Source organism: Carica papaya, chromosome 2 (genome assembly GCF_054855325.1).
Source record: "Carica papaya isolate Zhongbai chromosome 2, ASM5485532v1, whole genome shotgun sequence".
Lineage (NCBI taxonomy): Eukaryota > Viridiplantae > Streptophyta > Magnoliopsida > Brassicales > Caricaceae > Carica > Carica papaya.
In genome coordinates this window covers 7,802,934-7,827,820 of record NC_142310.1, presented here as the reverse complement: position 1 = coordinate 7,827,820, position 24,887 = coordinate 7,802,934, and the positions used below count along the sequence as shown (strand labels likewise).

Here is a 24,887-nt window from a genome sequence, read left to right as displayed (position 1 = left end):
TTTGTTGAAATAATTCAATAAAAAAATTATTTATTTATTGTATGAAATATTTTCAAATTGGTTAATTTTTTAATTTAAATTTAATATTAAGTTTAAATTTTAATTATTTTGATTAATTTTTTTAATTTTTTTTTTAATTTTTTTTTCAAATACTACGTGTGTGGCTAAAATGTAATTACATTATTATTCTTATATTTTGCATTAATATAGTTAACAAATATGACTAATGTTCAACAAATGAGCCAATGGGTTAAAAAAAAAATTACATTGTCTTAAATTTGAAATCATCAAACCAAAACCACCAAATTGAAATTTACTCATATTTTTATTTTGATCTCTCAATCAAAAATTACCATTCCTTCTATTACCTCTCCATTAATTTTTGTATGGGTTAGTTCGATTCAAATTAGCAGTTCAATTATACAGCATTATTTGGTACAGCATTATTCATAAATTTTATGTAAGTAGTGAATTTTTGATTAAAAATATCTACAAGTTGACAAATTTAAAAATAATTAAAAATTAAGTAAAATTTAATAATTTTAAATAAAATATTTTAATAAAAATATTATTTTTTTAAAGTATTTTATTAGTCATCAAAATTTTTTTTTTATCTCATAAGATTATTAGTTTTTATAAGTTAAAATTATAAAAATTAATACCATTTATAAATTTTGGAAAGACAATTTTGCTTCGTCGACACAGCTGGCAATCAAATAGAGCGAGTCTACTCTTTCTATACCCGACAATTACGTTCTCAACCGATTCCTCCTCAACTTGTGCATTGTCTTTTACCAAAGCCAATTTGGCAATATCATCACACATGGGGGATGGATATGAAGAGAAAATTAAATTAAAAAAGAAAAAACCAAGTAAATCGAAACTTGAGGGTATTTTAGGAAAACAAAAATATATCCAGGGTAATCCCCCGCAGTTTCCTACTACTTTCCTGCGTGTCATCCTCGTGGATGAAATCCCAACCGTTCATTTTCTTCCCCAATTTTCCCATCTGGAAACCCTAGCGCCTCTCCCTCCTCCTCTCTCTTCTAATAAATCTTTAAAATTCCCCCCCTATTTCTCCCGTCGTACTGCCAAACAGAAAGAGAGGGAAAAACCGCACAGCTGTAAAGCCAAATCTCCTTGTCGAAGTCTCTTTGCCTTCCCCGGATTTTCTCTTTTATTTTTCGAAATCTTCGTTCGTTTGTATTGGGTGCACTTAATACAAGGTTCCGGTTTTAAGCGGCGGAACATGGAGTCGCCGTTGAATACAGCGTTGTATGAAAGTTGGACCGAGGTGTCTGTATCGAGTGACCGAGGAAGGAGGGAGGTTCATTATTACCTGAAAAGAAGAGATGGAAGCGCAGATCTGGCCGTGGTTGGGAGAGAAAAGAGCTCGAGGCACATGTCTTATCACTACGCTATGAGGAGTAACCGCTCCGTCCTTTACAAGCTCAGGTCTCGCAGAGAGGTTATTGATTGGCTTGATTCAATTGTTTCAGGTAATTAAATATTCCTAATGTCGAAAAGGCCTATCGTTTCTCATTCCTCCCTCCCTATTTCCTTTTCTTTTGAAAATTTGCCGGGTTTCTGCTAAGGCTGTTGTGTATTCGATTTGGTTGGCTATGACCAAGAAAAATTGTGATGGAGTGTGTTTTTAGGTGATTTTTTTTGAGGGGTTTGGTTTCGGGCCAGGCTTCCTGAGAGCTAGATCTGAGCGGATATAATGGAAATTACGCAGTCGAATGGGTTTTGGTGATTTTTAATCAACTATTGGAAACATTTTATTTGGCGTTTTCCTTCTACTCTTATCGAATATTGAAATTGACGGAATTGTAATAGAGTATTCACTAATTTGTTGTTGTTCTTTTTCGTATGATGTTTTTCCACATCAATTTCCTTTCGTATATTACAGGCTTTTCTTATAAAACTCACTCTCCTTCATTGGAATTCAATAATTGAAGACATATATCTGTTCCAATTCTCTGTCTATATGATCTGGACCTGAAAGCGCAGATCTTTCAAGTTTCTATTCGCTTCCTCATTGAAACCCTAGTTTAGATTTGGCAGTCTCAGCTTGCCCCAATTACGGATTTGGTGAAGGGCTAATTTCTGTGGTTAGCTGTTGGGCTTGGAAGACGGTCTTGTACTCCGGCAATTTTTTTGTCGACGAGTTTCTTTTGATGGGTCATAAAATTTAGAAGACTATTTAAGCTCGTAATTTTATAGATTTTCCTGGCTTTAATTGTTTTCTCGGCGAAATAACTTCAATATTTTTGTCTTCTTACCAAAAAGTTGTTCTCTTTCAATACGAGAGAAATTGAAGCGACAAAGAATTGGATTGATGGACTGCCATGCCTTGTTTCTTTTGATTAATCAGCCTCCTTCCATGCTAATTCTAACGTTCGATTCCATGATGTACCCTGTTTGTGAGCTTCGCCATTATGTGCTAGCTCTCTCCCGTTTGTTCTTGCAAGTTCTTGCCTTTCCGGGTTTTTAATTCTTCTTTAATGATATATTATTTTGAAGTCTTAGGTTTTTAATGCTTTTCAAACTAAAAACTTTAAATCATATGCAATCCTTTCTCTTCCTTTTTTCCCTTAATGAATTTGCTGTATTTTTCTTTTGCTCCACATTGGTATCTATTTAATGTCGTTATCAGGTGTTACTGTTCCAGAGATATCATTTCATTGTTTTGTTTGTCTCTGTTTTTAACTTCATGGCTTCTAGTTAAGGATGTTTATGGTTCTGTTGATTGTGATATTGTAAAATTGACTGCAATCTGGGCTGCAGGATTATTAATTCAGTTTTAAAGAGCTGGTTGAGAGCATTGGATCTCATTATATCAACAAGCAATCTAGGTTAACATCTTTCACAGACAAATATCTTATCCTTTTGTAAATACTGTTCGTTTGTTATTGGCCTTTCTTTTAATCTGCCAATACCATTTAAAGCAGAACCCTTTGATGTAATTCATATGCAATTTGGATATCTGCATCTTGCATTCCTAATTCCTATGCACTCTCGTCTGTCTTTTCTTCCAGTAATATCATGTGCTTTTCATCTGTTTAAGATAAACTTTGGCTATGATAATTTTGATTAGGAGTTCAATATTTTCCAAGGAAATTAGTCTCTTCTCATCTGTGTTTATTTTATTTCTTGAATTCTCTCAGAATCCTCTCTCAAGCCATACTGTTCAGCGAGCTCTGGCGCAAAAGATGCTGATGAGGTGGATATTGAGGCTTTAGAGGTACGGATGATACTAAATCTTTGAAGGAGTTCCCCATCTTTTCTCATTCGTCAAAGGTATTTGTTTAATTGCAATTACTGATTTGATTATCATTTGTATTGATCGTTCTTTTAACTCTTCTCTCAGGGCATTGAATTAAAACCAATGGGCCAATCTACAAAAGAGTTTCAATGGTTGGGTTCTTCATGGACATGTAGGAAAAGACGGAAACATTATCAATCATTTCACCGGAATGGTGTCAGAATCTCTGTGAGTCCCTTTTGGTTTGTGGTATTTTTTCAAGTGATCAAGTTTTCTTTCTCATTTCATATATTATGTGGTTTTTTTTTTTACAGTTACTTTTTTAATTTAGCTTATTTATTTGTCTTCTGTCTGTCAAATCTTCAACTTCTTTGCAGATGTATGATTTTGTTTATGTTTTAGCTGAGGAGGGTAAGCGGCTTGTTGCTTACTTAGAAGATATGTACGAGGATTCTAGAGACAACAAGATGGTTGTGGTACGCTGGTTTCACAAAATTGATGAGGTTGGTATTGTTTTGCCTCACAATTTTAATGACAGAGAGATTTTCTTTTCTCTTTGTCTTCAAGATCTAAGTGTTGAATGCATAGATGGATTGGTGACCGTCCTCAGTCCGCAGCACTACGATAAATACTTGAAGGTGGCAACACATACTTGGCTAGAACCTTTTGTCTGCCACAATATGTTTGATAATGATGATGTCAAGCCTTTTGATATAGCCCAAGTAAAAGGTTACTGGAAACAGGAGTTACTTAAGTATATGTACAACATTTCAACTTCGAAGTATCATGAGATTTCCTTGCAGCCTGATGATGTCCAGAAAATGGAAGGAACAACCAGTGTCGATGGTGGTATTGGAATCCGGCCTAGAAAGAAGCATCGTCGATTAAAAGATGATGATGATCTTTCCTTGGAGTGCCCTGTTAGTAAAGAGTTTTCAGGTGCAGGTCATGTTCTAGGACAAAATTGCCAAATATCTCCAGGAACTTTAAAAATAGGTGCTTCTAGAGCTGTTCTTTCAACAAAAGTGTGTAAGCAGAGTTCTTATGAGTATTTAAAAGTTGGTTCCCAAGTTGAAGTGCTCTGCCAGGACAGTGGCATGAGGGGTTGTTGGTTTAGAGCTTTGATAATTAAGAAGTGCAAAGATAAGGTGAAGGTGCAATATCAAGATATTCAAGATGCAGTTGATGAAGCTAAAAAACTAGAGGTATCCAGAACTGTATTTTTTTAAAAAATGAATAATTGATGGAACTTTTATCGTGAATGTGCTCCTTTTCCCATTAGTTTAATTAGTATTTTTTATTTCTGATATTGTAGGAATGGATTTTGGCATCTAGGACTGCTGCTCCTGATCAATTGAGTCTCAGGATGTGCGGAAGATCAATGATTCGCCCACTGCCTCCTTCCAGCAAAGGCAAAGTTCAATGGGCTATTGATATTGGAATGGTTGTGGACGTTTGGTGGCATGGTGGATGGTGGGAAGGGATTGTAGTTAGAAAAGATCAGGATAAAATTTGTGTTTATTTCCCAGGTTTGTAAATGCTTCCTCCTTGGATTTTAGTTGTTTCCTGGTGCTTATTCAGTTTGGTTGTTTTCAACATTTCACTTGACCTTGCAGGAGAAAAGCAAGAGAGGAGCTTCCCTTGCAATGATTTGAGACATTCACAAGAATGGCTGGGAAATAGGTGGATGCATATAAAGACCAGATCTGATATTGTTTGCTCTATAGTTTCTCAAACAGTGGATGAGCAAGTTGAAGTGCAACCCATTGATGACAATGCAGTCCAATCTGCTGCTAGTGATGGCAAACAACCGAGAAAAGATGAGGCTGGAAGTAGTGATTCTCATCTTGACTCTGGACATTTGCAGCCAGTTCTTGATCTTTTGAGAGATTGTTTGCTCTCGGAGTTGAAGTGGAAAACCTCGAGGAAGAGAAAAAGAGGTAGTGCGAGCTCTATCCATAGGTTTCGTGGGAATAGTAACAGCTTCAAAAGTAACCAAGAAGTTATGACCTCCAGCATTAGTGAAAGGTGTTTTATTTCTCCACCTGTAACAGTTGATCGTGAGAATTGCAAGTTTGTGGGGGATTCTCTTTTTAGCTCTTCAGTTGTGCCTCCTCTAAGAAGCTTGGTAATGTCTCGGTGACTTGTTTCTCCGCGACCTGTTGAGAAGTGGAAACCCTTGGCATTTCTGTGAGTCTGGTACATATGTCCTAATGTTGCATCTTCTTGATGCAGCTTTTTCTTGGGAACCATGTGAAATAGGGAAATCTTTGTTTAACACAACCAGAGGCCTTCTACCTTTTTTTTTCGAATGGTTTTTTTTCCGTATGTGCCAGGCTATGTACCAGTAGGCCTGGTTCTGGGAAATTCTGGCAGCAATTTTGGATGCAGGAATAACCTTTTAGGGCGCTAACATTTTCTTAGTAGCAAACACATCCCAGCGGCCATAGAGAACCGCTTGTACAATCTAATCTTTGTATATCAACTCATTGCTAATAAAAATTCTATTTTATCCTCTTGTTGTCAGGTTACCTGAAGTTGTGGTGCCATGATATATTTTTCGGTTGGTATAGCTGGATTTTATTTTGCTGTGTTGTGGTTTCTTTAGGTTGGTAAAATTCTATTTCATCATAAAAAAAATGTATTTTATGTTATAATTTATTTAGTTATCAAACAAATGAAATTGAAATCAGATTTAATTTAGCAGCGCTGAAACTAATTCATTGTACCTTGTCGAGTAACAAAATGGTTATAACAACGAAGACATTATTATTGGAATAAACTCTAAACAAATGGGATTTCTAAATATTCAGTGTGGCGGAAGCTTCGTTGATTCAGAAATCCTCGAGTGAAGTTGGCAGCCATGATGGATAAGTTTCTCGGACTTGCGTTTTAGTCTGGTATTCTCTGCATGCTGCAGACTCCTCGAAATCTCCTTGCTTGGTGACGAATAGATACACTTGCAGCCTCCAAATTGGGCTAACACAGAGATGTTCAACTGGGGCTGATGACTTTTACAGCAGCTACACCCACTTGTTTGACTTTTGGTACTTCATGCAGGAAAATTTTTATTGGCTAAGAATTTCATTTTTCCATGTTTTAAGTTTTATCAAGTGCTGGATTTCTTATTTGTCAAAAAAAAGACTTGGGATTCCCTTCAGATTGGGAAACAAAATATCATGAAGTGAAGATTTATGGCTGTAAAAGAATACCTTTATGCAGATCAGTTTAAGTATTTGGACAAATTATGAGGAAGCTTGGTATATTTTTGTATAATTAGATTCAAAATCTATTATTTTAATGTAATAATTCTATCTTTCCGTCATAAACATGAAAAATGTGTCACACATTAATTGTGCAACTTCATAATAATAAAGAACTGTAGTCATTTATAAGAACATATAGAAGTATTAAATCAAACATAAAAAGCTGTAAAGTAATTTACCTAACTACTTGAGTAAATAACTATTTCATCAATTCTGCTCCATGGGATAATTCTTTTTTTTTTTTTATCATATCTGAAGCATGCAATAGCTGTTGGCATCTTAACCTATTATTTGCTTTGATGTGATGGTTAAATGAGGAAACAGCTTTAGGGTAAATATAGTAAACTAGTTTGGTCTTATAAGCAACCTCCAAAGTAATAATTATTTTGTGGAAGGGAAAAAAAAGCAGGTAGCTTTCTCAAGTGGGGACTCCATGTGAATGAAGCATCTTTAGGAAGTAAGCTTATGAATAAAAGGACCCCTTGTTTCCTTTTCACTTTACTCTTTTGTGTTTTAACATATACCATCATTCTCGTTTTTTTTTTTTTTTCATTATCTAACAACTCAAGTACATATCTCAAAAGTTGCAGAATCCTTCTCCCATATGAATCTCTTCTTGGGGTTTGGATAATTTCAATATGGCTCTTGCCGTTTCGCCTAAAAGGAAAAAGGAGTTGCCAACATTAGGGTGTGTTGCACTTAGTGGAACCAGCCTTGCATCAGTTGAATCCTTGTCCATGCCCCTTGTTTGTCCTCTTTCTCTCTTTTTATACACATATACATATGTATATATATGTATTCGTTTCATGTCTTCCCTAAGATTTACTGAAATTGGGTTGGTGAATGCAGATGCAAGAAGTAGTTCTATCAGCAGATATTCGTTGTGCTGATTGCCAGAAGAGACTTGCTGATATAATCTCAAGAATGAATGGTAACTCACATATTTCTACCCAATTGCATATTTTCCACGGTATTGTTGTATTTACTATTAGATCTGTTTAATAAGTGAGAGAATTACGGTTCTTGTTTGTTAATTTGAAGATGAACTGCTTTGTTCTATCTGGTATTTGGCAGAGACAGAGTCCATATCGGTCAATTTGTCGGAGAAGAAGGTAACACTCACTTGCAGATACTCCCCAGTTGTGAAGTTACCTAGACAGCAAGTTGCCACAATACACGGCAGGCCTTTTAGCAAAATTGCTATATTCAAGAGGATATTTAATTATTCTTCCCGGAATTTTTTACCAGCCAAGAAAAGCTCAGCTACTCATACCAACTTTTCATAAAACATTCTTCCAGCCTTTAGTACCTCTATGTATATACACTAGTTATTTAGCAGGGAAGAATAAACAGTGGCTGCAGTTTCAGAATTTGCTCTTCTATTGAGATGTGCCCTGTAATAAACACTATATGTGTAGGTTTTCTTCTTGTTTATACTTTTGGGAAAGACGGGGAGTTCGACAGATTCTTCGTTTCCCTGTCCATTGTGCCTCCTTTGATTGCAAAGCGAAATATTATTATAAAGATGTCTTGGTTTTTGTCAAGATCCTTTGCACAAAAGCTAAATTTTATGCAACAGAAACCTTTGGAAATAAGAAAGGGATGCTTCTTGATGTTGCATGAGGTAACATGCTGAATTTAATGACGAATACCTCCTAAATACACCAACGTTTATATGTATATATATCTATGTATTGATAGACTTTGCTGTGAGAAGAGGAACAAAGCCTTTTACACGAAGTCAAGGATAAAAAGCTAAACAGGGCAAACGCTGCCTTCTTTCTAGCCCTTATAAGCAGAATCAGATTCCAAAATGAAGGAGAAGAATTTTGAAGAAGGAAACCATAAAATAGATAAATGAGCTGCTTCTCGCATTTAAAATCTCGTCAAAGCAGCAAATTTTCATCGGTTTCATCTCCCTCTACTTCCTACTTTCATGTCAGAAAGGGCAAGTTTTATAATTCAATCTTTCAGAACTTGTTTCTTTTTCTTTTTTTTCCTGTTAAACAGATTGAACAAGAATGAAGATTATGTACTGAAAACCCTTTTTGTTTTTCCCTTCAATAGCAGGTATGTTGTATGGTGATGAGGATTAACTTAGATTGTAATGCTTGTTGCAGGAAAGCCAGGAGAGTTCTTCTCAATATGAAAGGTAATATATATATATATATATACATAAAATTATTACTTCTGTTAATATGAAAAATATTGAAGAAAAACGCAATTACTTGTTATTTTTCTTGTGTGTGAAGAAATAGAGACACATCTGATAGAGAGGCAGCATTGCAGAGTGGTTGCTTGTGGGAGATTCAGACCCTCAGATGTTGCAATAAAGCTGAGAAGGAAGATGAACCGCAGAGTTGAGATTTTGGAAATTCAAGAATTCGGTGATAACAATGCACAACAAGACCAGACACCCATCACCAATACCCAATGATTTTTTACGTACTCTTTGTAAGCAGATTCTCTCATTGTTATTGAGATGTTCAAATGGACATATATATATATATATATATAGTGCCTCCAATGTGTGTTCTATTTTTATATATATATATTTTTATGATTTTTAACTTGAAGGATTTTTTTTTTTAATATTAAAACTAAGCAATAAAATATTGGGGCACATCTTTCTCTTTATCTCTTAAAATAAGTTTATTTCAAGCCACTATAATATTATATCTATTTCAATAAAAAAAAAGTATGTTTCAAGCCATTATGGTAATATTTACTCAATTTTAATTGAAAAATACTTATTTAGTTTAAGTTGTCATGTTTTTAAGTGCTGTTGCGGAATTCAGAGTTCAAAAAATAATATATTTTTTATTACAATAATAAAAGTAATATATATAAAAAAGTTAATACTTGATTAAATATGTTTAAACAATATCACAATAACTAAGATAAAATTAGAGCATGATATATCTCATTAAAATATGATGAATTTATTGAGTCAAACGATTAGAACAAATATTACTTTCACGATATCATGACAAATATTACTTTCACAATGTATATGCAAGATTTGAATGTCTCAATTCAATTTAAAAAAAGTTCTAATATGACTCTCAATTTTTATAAATAACAATCTATTCTCATTATATTTTTTAATGAATTACTTTTATTCTAATAAATTTAACATATTCTAAGATTTCATGAATTTTGACTAGCATAGAACTAATAGTACTAAGGTTGTAAGTAAAGCTAACGATTTAATGATTATAATTTTTCTTAATGAGACTATTAATTGTTGCATTTCTACCATTACTTTGTATAGAACTATCAATATTAAACTTTTAAAGGAGTGCTTTCTTGCCGATCCTAAAAAACGAGATGAGTCTTCCTACCGATAAGGACTAATAAAAATAATTTAAGGGCTTATGAAAAAAGATTAAATATACTCGTATAAAATGTTAATCAATGTGATAATACATATATTATTTTAGGTTATAATATGAAGACAGTAACTAATTTTGGTCAGTAGGTCTAGAGTTTGGCACATCGGTTTTCGCTATAAATACCTAAAGGGGCGAATAAAAACATGAAAAACACATATATAAAATGTTTATTATTTGATAATACATGAAAAACACATAATCTTTAGGATCCAACCAGAAGACTTTGACCAATTTGGATGAATAGGTCTAGCCCAAACTATGTCGACTGTTGGCTGGGCTGACGAACTGTGCTGAGCCTTGTTTACTTTATGCCCTCAGCGCGGTTCGATCTACCCACTAAAAACCCATGTTAAGGCCCAAGTTAAGGAGCAATCTTGTTTGACATTGCACGCGTGCGAGAATCCAAACAGCCTTAATTTCAACGCAGAGAGCCAGAGACAGCCGCCGGCACGCTTTATCTCTCGCACGTGCGGCGTAACTGCTGCCCTTGCTGCAGGCCCAAATAAGGCAAATCGAAATCTCACCAGTAGTCTTCTCAAGTCCAAACCACGGAACGGGAATCTCACAAAATTCACTCCTTTCTTTCCTAACAGAAAAACCACCGCGAATACGAGATCAGCACAGCTGAAACAAGCCCTAACCCTAATCCTAACCCTGGTTTCTTCATCGCAACACTTGAATGGCTAGCGAGACGCTGCTGGAATCTCGCCACAGTAAGCACCGACGATCGTCCGACGATGAAGACACCGATAAATCCTCAAAACGACACAAGCACCGCCACCACAAGCATCACAAGCACCATCGCCGCCATAGTCGTAGCAAAAAAAACGAAGACGACGCTCAACGGTGTCGTAAAGATACTGCTTCTCCTCCGTCGCTCCCCGTTGGCGATTCTAAACCCGACGATGACGTGGAAGAGGGAGAGATTCTCGAAGAGCAAAGTTTCGCTGAGTCTTTAGAGAAGAAATGGGAGTCTGATGCCGAGTCTGGAGAAATCAAAGCCGATGATTTTTGCAACAGTAATCTGGTGTGTTCTAATTGCTTTTGTCGGGCATTCTAAAATTTATTGTTTCATCTATGCGATTTATATTTGTTTGATTACTGAAAAAATTTGGATTTTTATTCGAAATTGGGTAAATTTCTTTCTCTCTTTTACGTGCTACTCGGAAATTAAACTTTTGTTTCCCGCTGGTCTACCTTAAGGAGCTTTATTTTTTTGCTATCAAGTTTGGGAATCCTAAATCTGGACAGTAGTCTGTCTCTTTTGTATATATGTGTATATTTGTTTTATGTCTTTTTGAATCTATAATGAATTTTCCTTTGGTGAGAGCTTGTTAGATTTACCCTTATGAGTGTCCCCACACATATCTAAGAACCTGCTTGCACTGCACGAACATGAGTGAAATTGCAAAAGAGGTTCCCTAGGCGTTTCAATGGAGACTGATGGCTTACTATTCCTTTGTAAGAGCTGGTTACATGTTTTTTTTTTTCCCTCTTTTGAATATTTATTCTCTATATTTTGCTAAGTTATTTATTTTCTAATATTGTATTTCAGGTCTGATAATTTTGGAGTTTGTATGCTTATGCTTTATTGGTCTTTATTTGCAGCTAGTTGGTGATGATAATCATCCTGTTGATGAGCATGTGGGAAACAATTCTAAAACTTCAAAGATTTCAGGTGGTGATAGGGCTGAGGGTTTGGTGACTCACCCTTGTGTAGGTGATAAGAGTGATGTAGAGGTTACATTGCTGACAACTTGTAATGTGGATCCTCAAAATCATACAGTTCCTATAATTGTTAGAGGGGATCAAGTCAATGGAGATTTAGGTTGCAGATTTCGTAGGGAGGATGAGAAGGGGCAGAGGGAGTCTGGGTCTCCTTCAAAAAGAAGTGGCAAAAGAAAGGGTTACAATGGTGTTGATGGCATGGACTTGGATGAAAGCCAATCAAGCAAAAGGAGAAACTCATTGTCTTCTGAAGGGTCTGGTAAAAAATACGAGATCTCAGCTCATTTGCTGTCCAGCAGCCATCATGGTGAGGTTGATTGTAGGAATAGATCAAGATCATGTGAACTTGAGAAGACAAGATCTCGATCCCAAAGCTTAGTGGAAGATGAGGGCTTTTTGGAGAGGAAGTATCATTATGAACGAGGAGCCAGTAGGGATGGTAGGCATGGTAGTGTGGAGTTGGTGAGGGACAAAGCAAGGCAAAATAATTCTAATTATAGAAGATATGTTGAAGAGGATGACATTCATAGTAAGGAGATGTATGATAGAGAGAGGAGTAGGGAAAGGGAGATAGAAAAAGACAAGAAAAGAGGGAAAGACCGAGAAGGAAGCAGGAATAGTGAGACAGAGAAGGGTTGGAGAAGGGAAGGTGATAGAGAGAGGAGCAGGGATCAAGAGATAGAGGGAGAACGGAGAAGGGAAAGGGATAGAGAGAGGAGCAGGGACCAAGAGGTAGATGGAGAACGGAGAAGGGAAAGGGATAGAGAGAGGAGCAGGGACCGAGAGGTAGATGGAGAACGGAGAAGGGAATGGGATAGAGAGAGGAACAGGGACCGAGAGGTAGATGGAGAATGGAGAAGGGAAAGGGATAGAGAGAGGAGTAGGGACCGAGAGGTAGATGGAGAATGGAGAAGGGAAAGGGATAGAGAGAGGAGTAGGGACCGAGAGGTAGATGGAGAATGGAGAAGGGAAAGGGATAGAGAGAGGAGCAGGGACCGAGACATAAGTGGAGAGCGGAGAAGGGAAAGGCATAAAGAGAGGAGCAGGGACCGAGAGATAGATGGAGAACGGAGAAGGCAAAGGGATAGAGAGAGGGGTAGGGACCAAGATATAGATGGAGAACGGGGAAGGAAAAGGGATAGAGAGGGGAGCAGGGACTGGGAGATAGATGGAGAACGGAGAAGGGAAAAGGAAAGAGGGAGGGGCAAGGACATGGATGTAGACCGTGAAAAGAGAAGGGAGAAAGAACAGGATAGGAGTTGGGAGAGAGCTTCAGATAGAGATAGGAGAAGGGAGAAGGGAAGAGATTGGAGCAGGGACATAGGTAGAGATAGGGAGGAGGAATTGGAGAGTAGGGACAGAGATAGAGTTAGTGGCCACAGCAAGGAAAGAGAGAGGGATAGGGAGATTCGAAATGATAGAAATAGAGATAAAGGCATAGATATTGATAGCAATGGGAAAAAGTATAAAAATCTTGACGATGATGCTGGTGAGCATGGTAGGTATAAACATCCTGCAAACTCAAGATTTGTTGAAGCAGAAAACTATCAGAAAAGAATGAGGAAAGATGGTCTTCGAAAGTCTTTGCAAGGGAATGGGGATAAACTGAAAAGGTATTCTGTTGCTGAAGGAGGTTCTTGTAAATTCATTTTGTCTTTGATGTTTTTTTCTCATCAATTAATTCTGTGCAGAGATGAGGCTGAGCAAGCTGATTTCGAGGAAAGCATATCTTTGAAACTTGCTGAACAGGAAGAGGAAGACCTCGAAAGAATCAAGGAGGAAAGTAGAAAACGAAGGCAAGCCATCCTAGAAAAATACAAGCATCAGCAGTCACAGCAGCAAAATGAGTCTTCGGCAGAGGAAAAGGAGAAAGGTGCATTAATTCTTTTTTTTTTTTTTTTCAAGATTCATGTTCATTAAAATTTTAATTTCTGTCAGCTTTCTCGAAGTTTTAAGATATGCCAGCCTTGTCTGGTTGATGGTCCTGATGCTAGTTGGTTTGGCTTTTTGGATTATGGCTTGGATAATTTCGTATAGTTGAAAATTTTCTTTTTGCCAGTTTTCTTCTCACTAATATGCTTTAACAATGGTTGGTGATAAAGCCACAATAGGATGAATGGTCAAAGATAATCTTGGTACAAGAGACAAATGCTGGGGGAGGTCTTTCCACATCAAAGAGAGGATTTAATGCTGCCTTTTCCTTATAAATTGATCTGGAAAGTCAAAGTGCTGCCAAGGGTTTCTTTCTTTGCTTGGGAAGCTAGCAGAGAATGTATTTTGACTATAGATAAGCTTGGAAGAAGGGGCTTAATTCTGGTTAACGCTTGCTACCTCTGCAAACAGGCAGAGGAGAACTGCAGACACCTTCTCTTACAGTGTCTTGTTGTCTATCAGTTGGGGTGCATGGTTTACAGCTGGTTGGGTATTAGCTGGGTTTGTTCAGGTTCCATTAAAGATGAGATATGGGCATGGGAGCATCTTAGGGACAGCTGTATCCTTGCTGACTTGATTCCTATTACGATTATGCGGACTGTGTGGAAGGTTAGGAATAGTATAGTCTTTGAGGGGCTTGATGACACAAAGGGTTTTGATGTACTGAAGGATAGATGACTTAGTACCCTAAATTTTTTGCTTACGGGTCATCCTCCGGTATTTTTTGAGTCTTTTAGAAAGTTTTTTGGTATGGAGGGCAAAGCTGTAAATAACTGTGCATGTCTTTGCACCTCTGGTGCTTATAACAATACAACTTTACTACTTTTCTTTTCGGAAAAAAAAAAATAATCTTGTATATGTTAGCTTTTGAGGATAGATTTTGTTTCTCCTTTTGATAGAGATAGTGACTTGTGGTTCCAGACCTGTGTTTTTTCGTTCAAGGTCATCTTATTTATTCTGCTGAGGACCTTGGGAACCTTATCGACTTTCTGATTGGGCTGTAATTGTTTTTTGATATTAGGTGGCGTTCTCTTGGTGTCTTGTTAATAATAATTTTCCTTTCTTCTCAAGAAAGAATAATTTTACAGATGTTGGTAAACAGGTCTTTCCAATCAATTACTTCAACTGGTCTTAATGTTAATTTTCTTAGTTCTTTTGTTGACACCCATTGCTATTATAATTTCTCACATAATTTGAAATTTTGTTTTTGGATCAGATCAAGGATTGGAAGGTAATCCCGTTCAGACAATACATGCCCCTACTGATGCCCCTGGTACTCTGGATGGTAAAAATGATAGTGTGGACATAAATGTTTCTGGTCCTTTATTAACTGTTGGGAAATCACCCTCACAAGATGGAATTGCTACCTTGGAGACAACTTCTAGGGCTGCAGGGCTTGGAGAGGGCACACCAAAGGTGTGTGAATTCTTTCTTCTGAAGGATATATATTTCTTGAATATGTTTATTTGCACATGTTGAAGGGATCTCAATCTTTGTGTGTCCTTGACCATTTGCAACATCATATGGTTATTAGGTTGATATTCCCATGATGCTTATTTATGTTTTCACTTTTCTCAGAGTGAGAGATCAGATGACATGTTCTGCGATGATATATTTGGAGAATCACCAGCCGGCGTTCGAAAGTTGGTATGTATTTGATCCTTTTTTTTTACTATGCCTGTTCTGATATTTGCAGGATTTTGCTTTATCCCTCTCCTGTTCTGTGTTATTTCTTGACTATTTTTTTTTTTCTGAAACCATCAGAAATAAATGGTGCTTTATTATGATTATTATCTTTTACCTACTACTACTTCAAAATAAATTTGTTAATTCTGAGTTCTACACAAGCAAATAGCTCCTTCCCCTGCCTTTAATTTAAAAAAGTTGGTAATCATTAGGTGACAACATTGTATTTTCTTTTCCAGATGCATCTTAAGGCTCTAGTGTTTGCACCCGCTGGTGTTTTGCCAATCAGCTATGGTCTACACATGCTTCTTTAAATTGTCTGATGACTCTCAACAAGTTCCTTCCCCTAATGAGAATATCTTTTCTTGGCTGGAAGAAAAAATTATTTCTGCATCATGGAAATTAAAACTTTCATGTTGACTTGTGGTGGAAGGATAGTGTGTCAACCTCCCATTTTACTGGTCAAACTGCTTATATTCATGATCTATGATGTTAATTTTTTACTTTTATGCTTGATGGTCATGCGGTTTTTAAGTGTAGGTTATGTTCTTAAAAAGCGTGCATGATAAAGTTATTAATGTGATTATGTCATGGCATGGTAATTTTTGCTAAGGTTAACAATCTTTCTGCAGGGTAAAGGAGATGGTCTACCAATTGTGAGGAGTGGTCTTCATGACAATTGGGATGATGCAGAGGGTTACTATAGTAAGTGTTTGATTGGAAGGATTGCTTCACCCTTTTGTTTCTTATTACCAGGTTTGCATCTGTATTTGTGAGGTAACATGCAGGTCAAAAGAAAAAGAAAAAAATTGTAGTTTCTCTCATATTTGCCTTTTTGTTCAGATTTTTGACATCAACGTATTGTTGTTTGTTTTTTAAGTCTTAAGGTGCATGTTATTTGTGAGAGGGTTGGGATTATGAATTTCTAAATTTTCCCTTCAAACTTCATGTGTGGTATTTGAATGAGATCTTAATGAATATAGTTGTCAATCTAACAATTTTCAGCGAGGAAACAATTTGCAACCGGTTAAGTAGACTTTTTTGAGTGGGTTTACCTTTGTGTCAATCGTGCACTTCCCGCTTCTCCAACATGTATATTTTCCGTTTAAATTTGAACAGTGTGGATTTCCTTAAAGAACGGTTGATGTTCTTTCATCATAGAGAAGGTTAACAACTTTTATCATAAAATCTCTTATTTCTCCCAGGCTATCGATTTGGTGAACTGCTTGATGGTCGATATGAAGTTGCTGCTGCTCATGGCAAAGGTGTCTTCTCCACTGTAGTACGCGCCAAGGATCTGAAAGCTGCTAATGGTGAACCTGACGAGGTGGCTATAAAAATTATACGTAATAATGAAACAATGTAAGCGACCAATATCCCACAGGCCTTATCTCATTTCCCCCCCTTTTGGATATCCAGTGTTCTGCTTTGAAATTTGGATTGCTTTGAAGCTGCTTTCACTTATGTGATACAGGCACAAGGCTGGTCAGTCAGAGGTTCAGATATTAAAGAAGCTTGCTGGTGCAGACCCAGAGAACAAGCGACATTGTGTTCGTTTTCTTTCAAGTTTCAAGTACAGGAATCATCTTTGTTTAGTTTTTGAATCTCTTCACATGAATCTGCGGGAGGTTTTGAAGAAATTTGGTCGCAACATCGGTCTGAAATTAACAGCTGTGAGAGCATATGCAAAACAACTTTTTATTGCCCTTAAGCATCTGAAAAATTGTGGTGTTCTTCATTGTGATATAAAGCCAGATAACATGCTGGTATGTTTTTTGGTGGATTCTTCGGGTGATTCTTTAAGTCGAGCGTTGTCTTCTCACCCTTATTTGTTACTTTTTCAGGTCAATGAAGCAAAAAATGTTTTGAAGCTTTGTGATTTTGGTAACGCCATGTTTGCTGGAAAAAATGAAATTACACCTTATCTTGTGAGCCGCTTCTATCGTGCTCCAGAAATAAGTTCGTTCCTATCTCTTAGTGTTGCTTGACTAACTTGATATTTTTGAGAGAAATTTTCTGCTGAGTTTGCTGCATAAGATGTATAACATAATGCCTGATGTCTTTGTGCAGTTCTTGGTCTCTCTTATGATCATCCAATGGATATGTGGTCTGTTGGCTGCTGTTTGTATGAGCTTTATACTGGGAAAGTTCTCTTCCCTGGTCCAACAAACAATGACATGCTACGCCTTCATATGGAATTAAAAGGTCCTTTCCCAAAGAAGATGCTTCGCAAAGTAAGAACTTTTCTCCCCGGTTTTGATATATTTAAGTTTCCATAATCGTACTTCTGAATTTCTTTCAATGAGATTTTTCTGTTTCTTGGCCTTACAGTTTCTTTTTTTTTTTTCATGTGTGCTTAGTTGTTCTTGCACATAACATATGTTTGCTTCAGGCATGCTTACCTAGGTATGAGATATCATTTTGTGGTTGTGTTGATACTGTTTTCCTTTTTTTTTTAATCTTTAACAGGGGGCATTTAGTGATCAGCATTTTGATCAAGATCTGAATTTTCATGCTACAGAAGACGACCCTGTTACCAAAAAGGTAATAAAGGTTTTTAATTTCTTTTCAATTACTGTGCTTTTTAAAGTCTTTTTTCTGCTTTATCTTGACTTGAGTATGCTATTATTTATTTGCAGACCATAAAGAGGATAATTATTAACATAAAGCCAAAAGATATTGGATCAATTATTGTGGGTTCTCCAGGCGAGGATCCCAAGATGTTAGCCAATTTCAAAGATATTCTAGAAAAAATATTTGTCTTGGATCCAGAGAAGAGAATGACAGTGTCACAAGCATTATCGCATCCATTCATCACGGGCAAGTGAGCCATGTTGCTGATTTTATGACTGCAGAAATGCTGCTTCACTAGATATTTGTAAATTATGTTCTAATCGTTATTAAGACATCTAATCATTGGACATTATCTTTTATCTTCTCTTCTCTGCGATAAGAGCTCTCGATACAGTTTTTGGCATGGTTCAAGTGAAGGGGTGATGTTTGGTCAGAAGTACTCTTTACTGGCGATTGTTTCAGTGGAATGTACTGTTTCTATTGTAAGACAACTCGCCAAAGGCGTTTCTATTAATTTTTCTCCTGTAACTTTTCCTGGTTATGGCCATAGGCAAAATTATCGTATCTTTTCTCATTGCTGTTCTGAGAAAATTAACAAGGACAGAAACTTACAATTTTTACGAGTTTTAGATGAGTGTATTCTCTCTGATAATCATTGATGAAAAAAGGCATGGTGGATTTAATTTATCTTTTATAAGCACTTCTCTCCCATATATGTCTAACTGATAACTGCTCTTTCATTGCCACAGTTTCATTGGTTATATCTTATTGCAATATAACTTTCTAGTATATGATTAGAATTGTTGGATCTTGGAGAGTCTGATTCTTTTTTTCATTCAGGATATCTGCCACTGCTTTGAGACAATCCTCCAGTGCTTAGATGCTTAAAAGGCACACAGGAGAAGGTACCTTGGTTTGCTTATTGGGAAGATTTATGACACACTTGAAACTAAATATCACAATCTTTATGAAGTTCTTCTTGGTGTGTTTTTTGGATTGGGTCCATAGTTTAAATGTAAAAATAGCTGTTTTATGTCTGTTAGATCTTTTCGGATGTGTGCAATTACAGACATGATCACTTTACTGCCCTTCTACTGAAATAGTAATACAGGATAGAAAATTCTTGCTTTTGAGCTTTGAAATCTGTTCTCTTGCATGGTATTTTTTGTATCTTTCTAAGAAAAAACCAACCCTGTTTCAGTTTGTTAGTGGTGTCTGTTTCAGTATGTTATTGAGAGAAAAGTTTTTTCGTTTTTTTCTGTTATCTCATTCACACTTTACATGGTGCCATATCCTAATGAACTGTGTTATATATGATCCATGGGATTGTCATTCTGAAGGCACTTGCATTGGAGCTTGTACGTCTGCAGTAAAAGTGAGAATGTAACTGAGTAAGTAATCAACTCCTAACGTTTCCTTGCTATTTGCCAATCTATTTGCCAATTCCATTTTCTTAATGTGATTCTTGTTTTGTTATGCAGTAATCCCATGTGTCATTGGATCTTGTAAGTATTTCTAGCTCATATCCATTTCTAGTGCAGTTCATTATTGTGTTTATAAGTTGAGGTTCCTTCCCATTAATTATTTATTATTATCTAGTATAGGATGGTTTTTAGGAACTTAACTAGTATGGAATTGACTGTCGCTAGTAGTCATTCTTTACAAATTTTGGATTTTTTGTAGGATTTTAGGTTTAAGTCTGACCGTCGATTCGCTTTGATCTTGAGAAAGTGATATTACAAGCTAACAGTTCGATAATGTTTCTTGCTTTTTTTGTATTATGCCCAAACCTGAATCTTTTTGAAAGTAGAACCTGATCGTTTTTTCTTAAGCTTTTTATCTTCATTTCCCAAGTTGTTATGGTTTGTTTCCGTAACCAGGTAGAGGTCCTATGTTAAATATGAGTTACCTCCTTTATGCTGGCCTCGTTGAATTTAAATTTTGGCGTCTGATTTCCCTGTTGTCCACAAAATTTGCTTGTTGCCAGTCATTTTCATTTCTAAAACCTTGATGATTAATGAAATTAAAGGGTGGGGAATTTTAGTATATTGTTTTTGTTGGGTTTCTTATTTCTTTTTCAGAAATCTTTTTGAAGTATAAATAAAGCTTTCAAGCTCTTACTTTTTATGCTTGCAATTGCCTGCGAAACATTTTGAGTTAATATTCCAATTTTTAATGAAGTTGCATAGCTATGACTTAAAACTGGAGAAGGTAGTTACTGCTTGAACTGAGCAATTTATTTCTAGTCTCCGCTTCATTCTTTTCTTTTTCATCAATTTCTTTAAATTGATTTTTTTTGAAATAAAATTTCTTTAAATTGATTAATAATGGCTATTCCTATTGGAATATGGTCTGGAGATATTATCTTGTTGAACTTGGTATGAACTCACTTCTTGTTTCTTAGGGAACAAAAGGAACTCAATCTTGGGTCAGGAAAAGAAAATTGATAGATAGTAAACATTCCTAACTAGGTTGGTGTAAGACACAGGGAACTAGGACCTAGAACTATAGAGAAATTGGACCAGAAACAGATTCTGGACCTCAATAATCAATTCAGTTTAATTGAATCTGAAACTTTTCTATGGATATACTTTATATCAGTGCCAAATATACCACCAGGATTGGTAGGTAGGTTACCTAGCATAATAAGAATACTTGATAGGAACTACTAATGATAGAACAGAAACTACTCTGCCAGAGAAGAAATCAAGTAAATTTCCTCAATATTTCTTAAACTCCTAAACTATGTAAATATTATTAGAACCCTTGTGATATTCAAGAAAAATTATTTCAGAAAAAGTTATTGGGTGGTTGGCAGGATGCATGGAGTGGAATGAATGTAAAATCTGTTATGGGACTAAATTACCCTTACTCTTTTATTGAGTTTAGAGATACTAGAATTATTACTGTCTTCACACGTTAGGAAATTTTATTGTCTCCCACTTTCACCTCCTTTGCAGATTCAAGTCTTTAGTCTCTTTGCACATTAAAAATTAATATGTTTACCATTCCATTCAGTTACCTCTGTCTGTCCCTTACATCAATTCTCAAGGCATCAGTTTTCAGGGGTTGGGGAAACATGTCTTTATTCAATGTTATTTGGTACATCATAACATTTTGATGTTGGACTAGGTACAGTTAAACTTGCCTACTCAGGGACAATTCAGATATTTTACCTTTTATAAACATTAAATCTAAGAAGTTTTAACCATTACGTTTAAAGGTTTGATTGCATCATACAACTAAAAAACTGAGAGAAAGTCTAATAGAAGAATAAAATCTTAAAATTATTAAAATTATAACGATAGAAAACCTAAATTGTAAAGTAATTTTATTAAAAAACTTAAAAAGCACAGTGATTGAACCATTGTGCAACACGTTTAATTGACCATTTCAGAAAAACAGTATTATATGGAAATTGAAGTTTCTTCTTCTGCAACTGTTTGACCAGTTGCATTTTTCTTTGAAATCTTTTCTTTACTCCTGATACAAAATCTTTCTATATCTGACTAAAAGTTTTGCTTTTCTGCAATGAGCACCATCTTGTTGCAGGTTATATATATGATCAAATTCTTCACTAGAACCTTCCTTGTTTTACGCATTATAAACCAATCTTGCTGTCGTGACAAATATCACTTGTAAGATCTAATCTGTATTAATTCATCAAAACATCATCATTCTTGATACCTTCAACAAGGAGGTCTAAGGATTACAGATAGTATCCCAACGAGGCTTTTAGTGTGGCTCCAGTATGTTTTGCAAGTTTTATAGTCCTTCCTGCTTAATCTGATCTCTTTTTCTTTTCATTTAAAGAACTGGTGGGCGAGAACCACACCCAGTAATAATAATAATGATAAAACTAAACAAATGAGGATCGTCAATCTTTTTAGATTGTTCATAACTTCATAACTTCTTTGTTTTGAGATTAGTTATTAGGTGTTTTTAGTGGTAAAAAAAATATTTTATGGCCATCTTTGATGTTGTAGAAGACTTGGTTTAATGTTCTTCACCAGGTGCAGGACTTTCGGATTTGTGTTGGAACAAATGATTTATTTCTGTGGAACTTATTTGGAAAGTTTGGGTCTCGTTTTGTTATAGAAAATTGTTCTGAGTTTTTATTTTCTTTGATTTTTAAATTTTGTATGTGTTTGCACAAATATATATATATGTGTAATTGTGAAAATACAATGAAAACTGAAATGGTAGTGAATGGTGTAAGTTTACAAATAATTAGAAGTTATTCCAAGTTCATTTCATATTTTCACTATTATTTTTCAAACTTTGTTTTCCTTTTCAATAACTACATGTCCTATATAAATTTTGAAGGTAAAGTCTCCAAAACAGTTTTCTACAACTAAATTTGGATAATGGTTTGTAAATCCATTTTCATTATAAATATCCTGAATGGTTTTGTGAAGATAGGAACTACCAAATGAACTAAATGCTGAACTAAGTATGCGAACTACAATACTTAAGATGAATCCCAGAAAAATAGTTTATTTTGCTCAGCATACCCTTGAAATCTACATTTGTAATGCTGAACTAAGCATGAGAAGAACATTGAAAAAAATAGTTTGTTTTGTTCGTCATACCCTTGAAAGTTTTTGGAAAATATATTTTGTTATGTAGCTTTTCTCAAGGCTTGTTGGATGATTATACTGGTAGGATCATTAGGATTTCATATTTGCAACCTGGGTGAGGTTGGAAGCCATTAAACACTTAATTTTCTTAGACTTGATTTATCAGTTTGATGAAGGGGGTATTTGCTCTGACTACTCTGGTTTACACCTGGTACTACTTATCAACTGTAAGATAAAAATTGACTGCTAGTGGCATCTGGGTTGAAAAGCTCAGAAGAGGCTGAATGAATCTTTGTGGGATTATAGATATGGGTTGTGCTCATGCTTTCGTGTTTAATTCATTTGATTATCATCTTTGTTAGAGATTGTGGCCTTTCTTACCACTATTGTAGTAAGGTATCTCATATCTTGGATGTTTTACCAAGGAATAGGACAGTTAATATTATATACGGTTCTGTTATGTGATCAACTTCTGCAAGTCGAGTGCTGAATACCCTCCCCTGGGTGTAAAATTACAGAATATCTCTGGTCTGAATTAAAGGTCTGTTGCATCTTATATTTTGAACGATTATTCTCAATGTTTTCTTCATTCTCCCTGATTTCCATGTTTTTATAATTTTCCTCATCCACATTAACTGAAGTATTCTATATTTGAAAGGTGAACTTTCCTTTTTGTCTACATGCTCTTGTGCTTATTTCACATGCACTATTTTGTTAGTTTGAAACTGCCTATTATTTGACAGTATATCCTGGTAAAAGATCCATTAAGTTTACTTCTGTAGAGAGTTTCTTTCATTGTCTTTATAAAGTTGTTTAGTCAATTAAATAAAGAAAAATTGTTTGATGATGCTTGCTGCTATAGTATTTCGAGATTTTATGTATTTAACTAAAGCGTGATACAAATTGTGATATATGATATTAGGATAATGTGTATTTAGCTGTCAGATAAGTGAACAAAAATTGTTTGATGACACTATCATAATTTGTATAATGGCAATAAGATGTTTCTAGTTCAGCTGTCACAATTAACTGTTAGTTCTTTAAAACGTTTTGCTAGGATCTCAAGACTTCTGAATCTTTTTTCAGATAAACCCGTTACATTGTTCAGGTTCTGTGATAATACTTTTATAATTTTTTAAAGAGCTTAAGCCAACACTTTATACTAACAGCATTCTCTTCTCATTCTCTACCTGTCAGAGTGATATGTGCATGGAAACTCTGTTTATGATCTTCTGATGTTTGCCAATATGCTGTTAGTAAGATACTCAAAAGAATTTGACAAAACCTTGAGTTTGATGTTGAATAAATGATGCTTCTCAATTATAACTCTTTACTGGATATCAGATGATTTAACAAGTCAACATATGCTATTTGCCACTAGAACATAAGGAAAGACAAATGATTTTTGGCATGACACTTGTGATAACTTATAAGAGTGTGAGTTTCTATAAAATGCTGAAAGATCTGCTGAAGGCATGATGCTTATGAGGAAACATGACATTTTTTAAGAAGCATGAAAGTGTAAATGGATGGATTTGATATATTGAATCTTTGTGTGCTGACTGACACTTAACGGAGCTAATTGCCATATATTTTTTTGCGAAATTGATAACATGTGCTATTTTGTGCTAAAAAAAAGCCAGAGGCCCATGTAACAACAGAAATGGTAGGGTGATCTCTATTTTTCTGTAAGCTATTTCGACAATCTGTGTAACTCCTACATTTAAATTAGCACACTCAATCTCTCTTTTTAATGAAGGCTATTTGTAAGGTGGCATTCCTTTCTTTTATTGGCGATTGCTCTAGGTATGTATGCTTGCTATCTTTGGCAAGCAGATAAAAGTTTTGTGTATAAAATTTACTTGCAATAAAACTAATTTGCAACTAAAATTCTAGTATGTTCATATATTTTTATTGACGAGGTTTCTATTGTAAATTTTCACAATGAAGCATGGGCTCCTATTGCAGCTTATGATAGTTCTAATACATTTTTATATTTTTACTTAAAAATGAGATAACATGTATCACTTATCGAGTATAGTGTTGGGTTATTCTTTATCAGTTTCTATAAGAGACATGATAATCTCTTAACAAATTTTTGGATGGCGCCTATAGCAACTGTAATAATTCAAGTGAAAATGAACTAAACATAATATATCATACCATATTGATGATCTCAAGAGTTGACAAAGATGGTTAGGATGGGTCATAGGCTATGAGAACTTGCCGGTGCTCCATTTAGTTTTTAGTCCATTTTAAATAAGGTGACTCAACAAGTTCTTGACTTAGGTTGGATTAGTCCTGCAAGTTTTTATTTAGATTTTAGCTGCGGCAAAAGTTTGATAAGTGTACGGATTTAAGTTGGATTGGTCCTATAACCTTAATTTTCCAACTGAATTGGATTAGGTCTGATAAGAGTTAGACGTAAATGAAAGTGAGGTTTATTGAAAATTTATCA

General features: G+C 35.4%; 4 protein-coding genes across 13 annotated transcripts; all 4 read left to right on the top strand.

Annotated features, from left to right (window-relative positions):
- Positions 1 to 1,022: 1,022 nt before the first annotated feature.
- LOC148268734 (Agenet and bromo-adjacent homology (BAH) domain-containing protein) lies at positions 1,023 to 5,783 on the top strand. The gene is made up of 6 exons (XM_088213088.1): positions 1,023 to 1,499; positions 3,171 to 3,247; positions 3,374 to 3,496; positions 3,646 to 4,473; positions 4,584 to 4,797; positions 4,885 to 5,783. The coding sequence occupies exons 1-6, from the start codon at positions 1,250 to 1,252 to the stop codon at positions 5,409 to 5,411; spliced, it is 2,019 nt and encodes a 672-aa protein (XP_088069214.1). The 5' UTR covers positions 1,023 to 1,249; the 3' UTR covers positions 5,412 to 5,783.
- A 1,091-nt stretch (positions 5,784 to 6,874) lies between these two features.
- LOC148268733 (uncharacterized) lies at positions 6,875 to 8,078 on the top strand. Of its 5 annotated transcripts, XM_088213090.1 has the most exons (4): positions 6,875 to 6,991; positions 7,119 to 7,280; positions 7,384 to 7,504; positions 7,609 to 8,078. In XM_088213090.1, exons 2-4 carry the CDS (start codon positions 7,173 to 7,175, stop codon positions 7,818 to 7,820), a joined length of 441 nt encoding a protein of 146 aa, XP_088069216.1. In that variant the 5' UTR covers positions 6,875 to 6,991; positions 7,119 to 7,172; the 3' UTR covers positions 7,821 to 8,078. The 5 variants fall into 5 exon arrangements, with proteins under 5 accessions (XP_088069216.1, XP_088069217.1, XP_088069215.1 ...); XM_088213091.1 differs by lacking the exon at positions 6,875 to 6,991 and having other exon boundaries at positions 7,034 to 7,256; XM_088213089.1 differs by lacking the exon at positions 6,875 to 6,991 and having other exon boundaries at positions 7,037 to 7,280.
- A 150-nt stretch (positions 8,079 to 8,228) lies between these two features.
- LOC110824155 (Copper transport protein family) lies at positions 8,229 to 9,082 on the top strand. 2 transcript variants are annotated; one of them, XM_088213095.1, is made up of 3 exons: positions 8,229 to 8,482; positions 8,605 to 8,686; positions 8,787 to 9,082. In XM_088213095.1, the coding sequence occupies exons 1-3, from the start codon at positions 8,471 to 8,473 to the stop codon at positions 8,969 to 8,971; spliced, it is 279 nt and encodes a 92-aa protein (XP_088069221.1). In that variant the 5' UTR covers positions 8,229 to 8,470; the 3' UTR covers positions 8,972 to 9,082. The 2 variants fall into 2 exon arrangements, with proteins under 2 accessions (XP_088069221.1, XP_021910405.1); XM_022054713.2 differs by having other exon boundaries at positions 8,602 to 8,686.
- A 1,349-nt stretch (positions 9,083 to 10,431) lies between these two features.
- Positions 10,432 to 24,365, top strand: LOC110825335 (Protein kinase superfamily protein). Of its 5 annotated transcripts, none has more exons than XR_015816921.1 (17): positions 10,434 to 10,956; positions 11,538 to 13,270; positions 13,349 to 13,530; positions 14,806 to 15,005; positions 15,168 to 15,236; positions 15,908 to 15,980; positions 16,481 to 16,637; positions 16,750 to 17,041; positions 17,120 to 17,234; positions 17,346 to 17,509; positions 17,745 to 17,819; positions 17,915 to 18,099; positions 18,230 to 18,331; positions 18,690 to 18,754; positions 19,190 to 19,240; positions 19,331 to 19,354; positions 19,533 to 24,365. XR_015816921.1 is itself a non-coding variant. In XM_088213087.1 (12 exons), exons 1-12 carry the CDS (start codon positions 10,609 to 10,611, stop codon positions 18,101 to 18,103), a joined length of 3,597 nt encoding a protein of 1,198 aa, XP_088069213.1. In that variant the 5' UTR covers positions 10,435 to 10,608; the 3' UTR covers positions 18,104 to 18,536. The 5 variants fall into 5 exon arrangements, 1 of the variants encoding a protein (XP_088069213.1); XR_015816923.1 differs by adding an exon at positions 11,268 to 11,390 and having other exon boundaries at positions 10,815 to 10,956; positions 19,331 to 24,365; XR_015816922.1 differs by having other exon boundaries at positions 10,432 to 10,956; positions 16,750 to 16,948; positions 19,331 to 24,365.
- Positions 24,366 to 24,887: the final 522 nt, after the last annotated feature.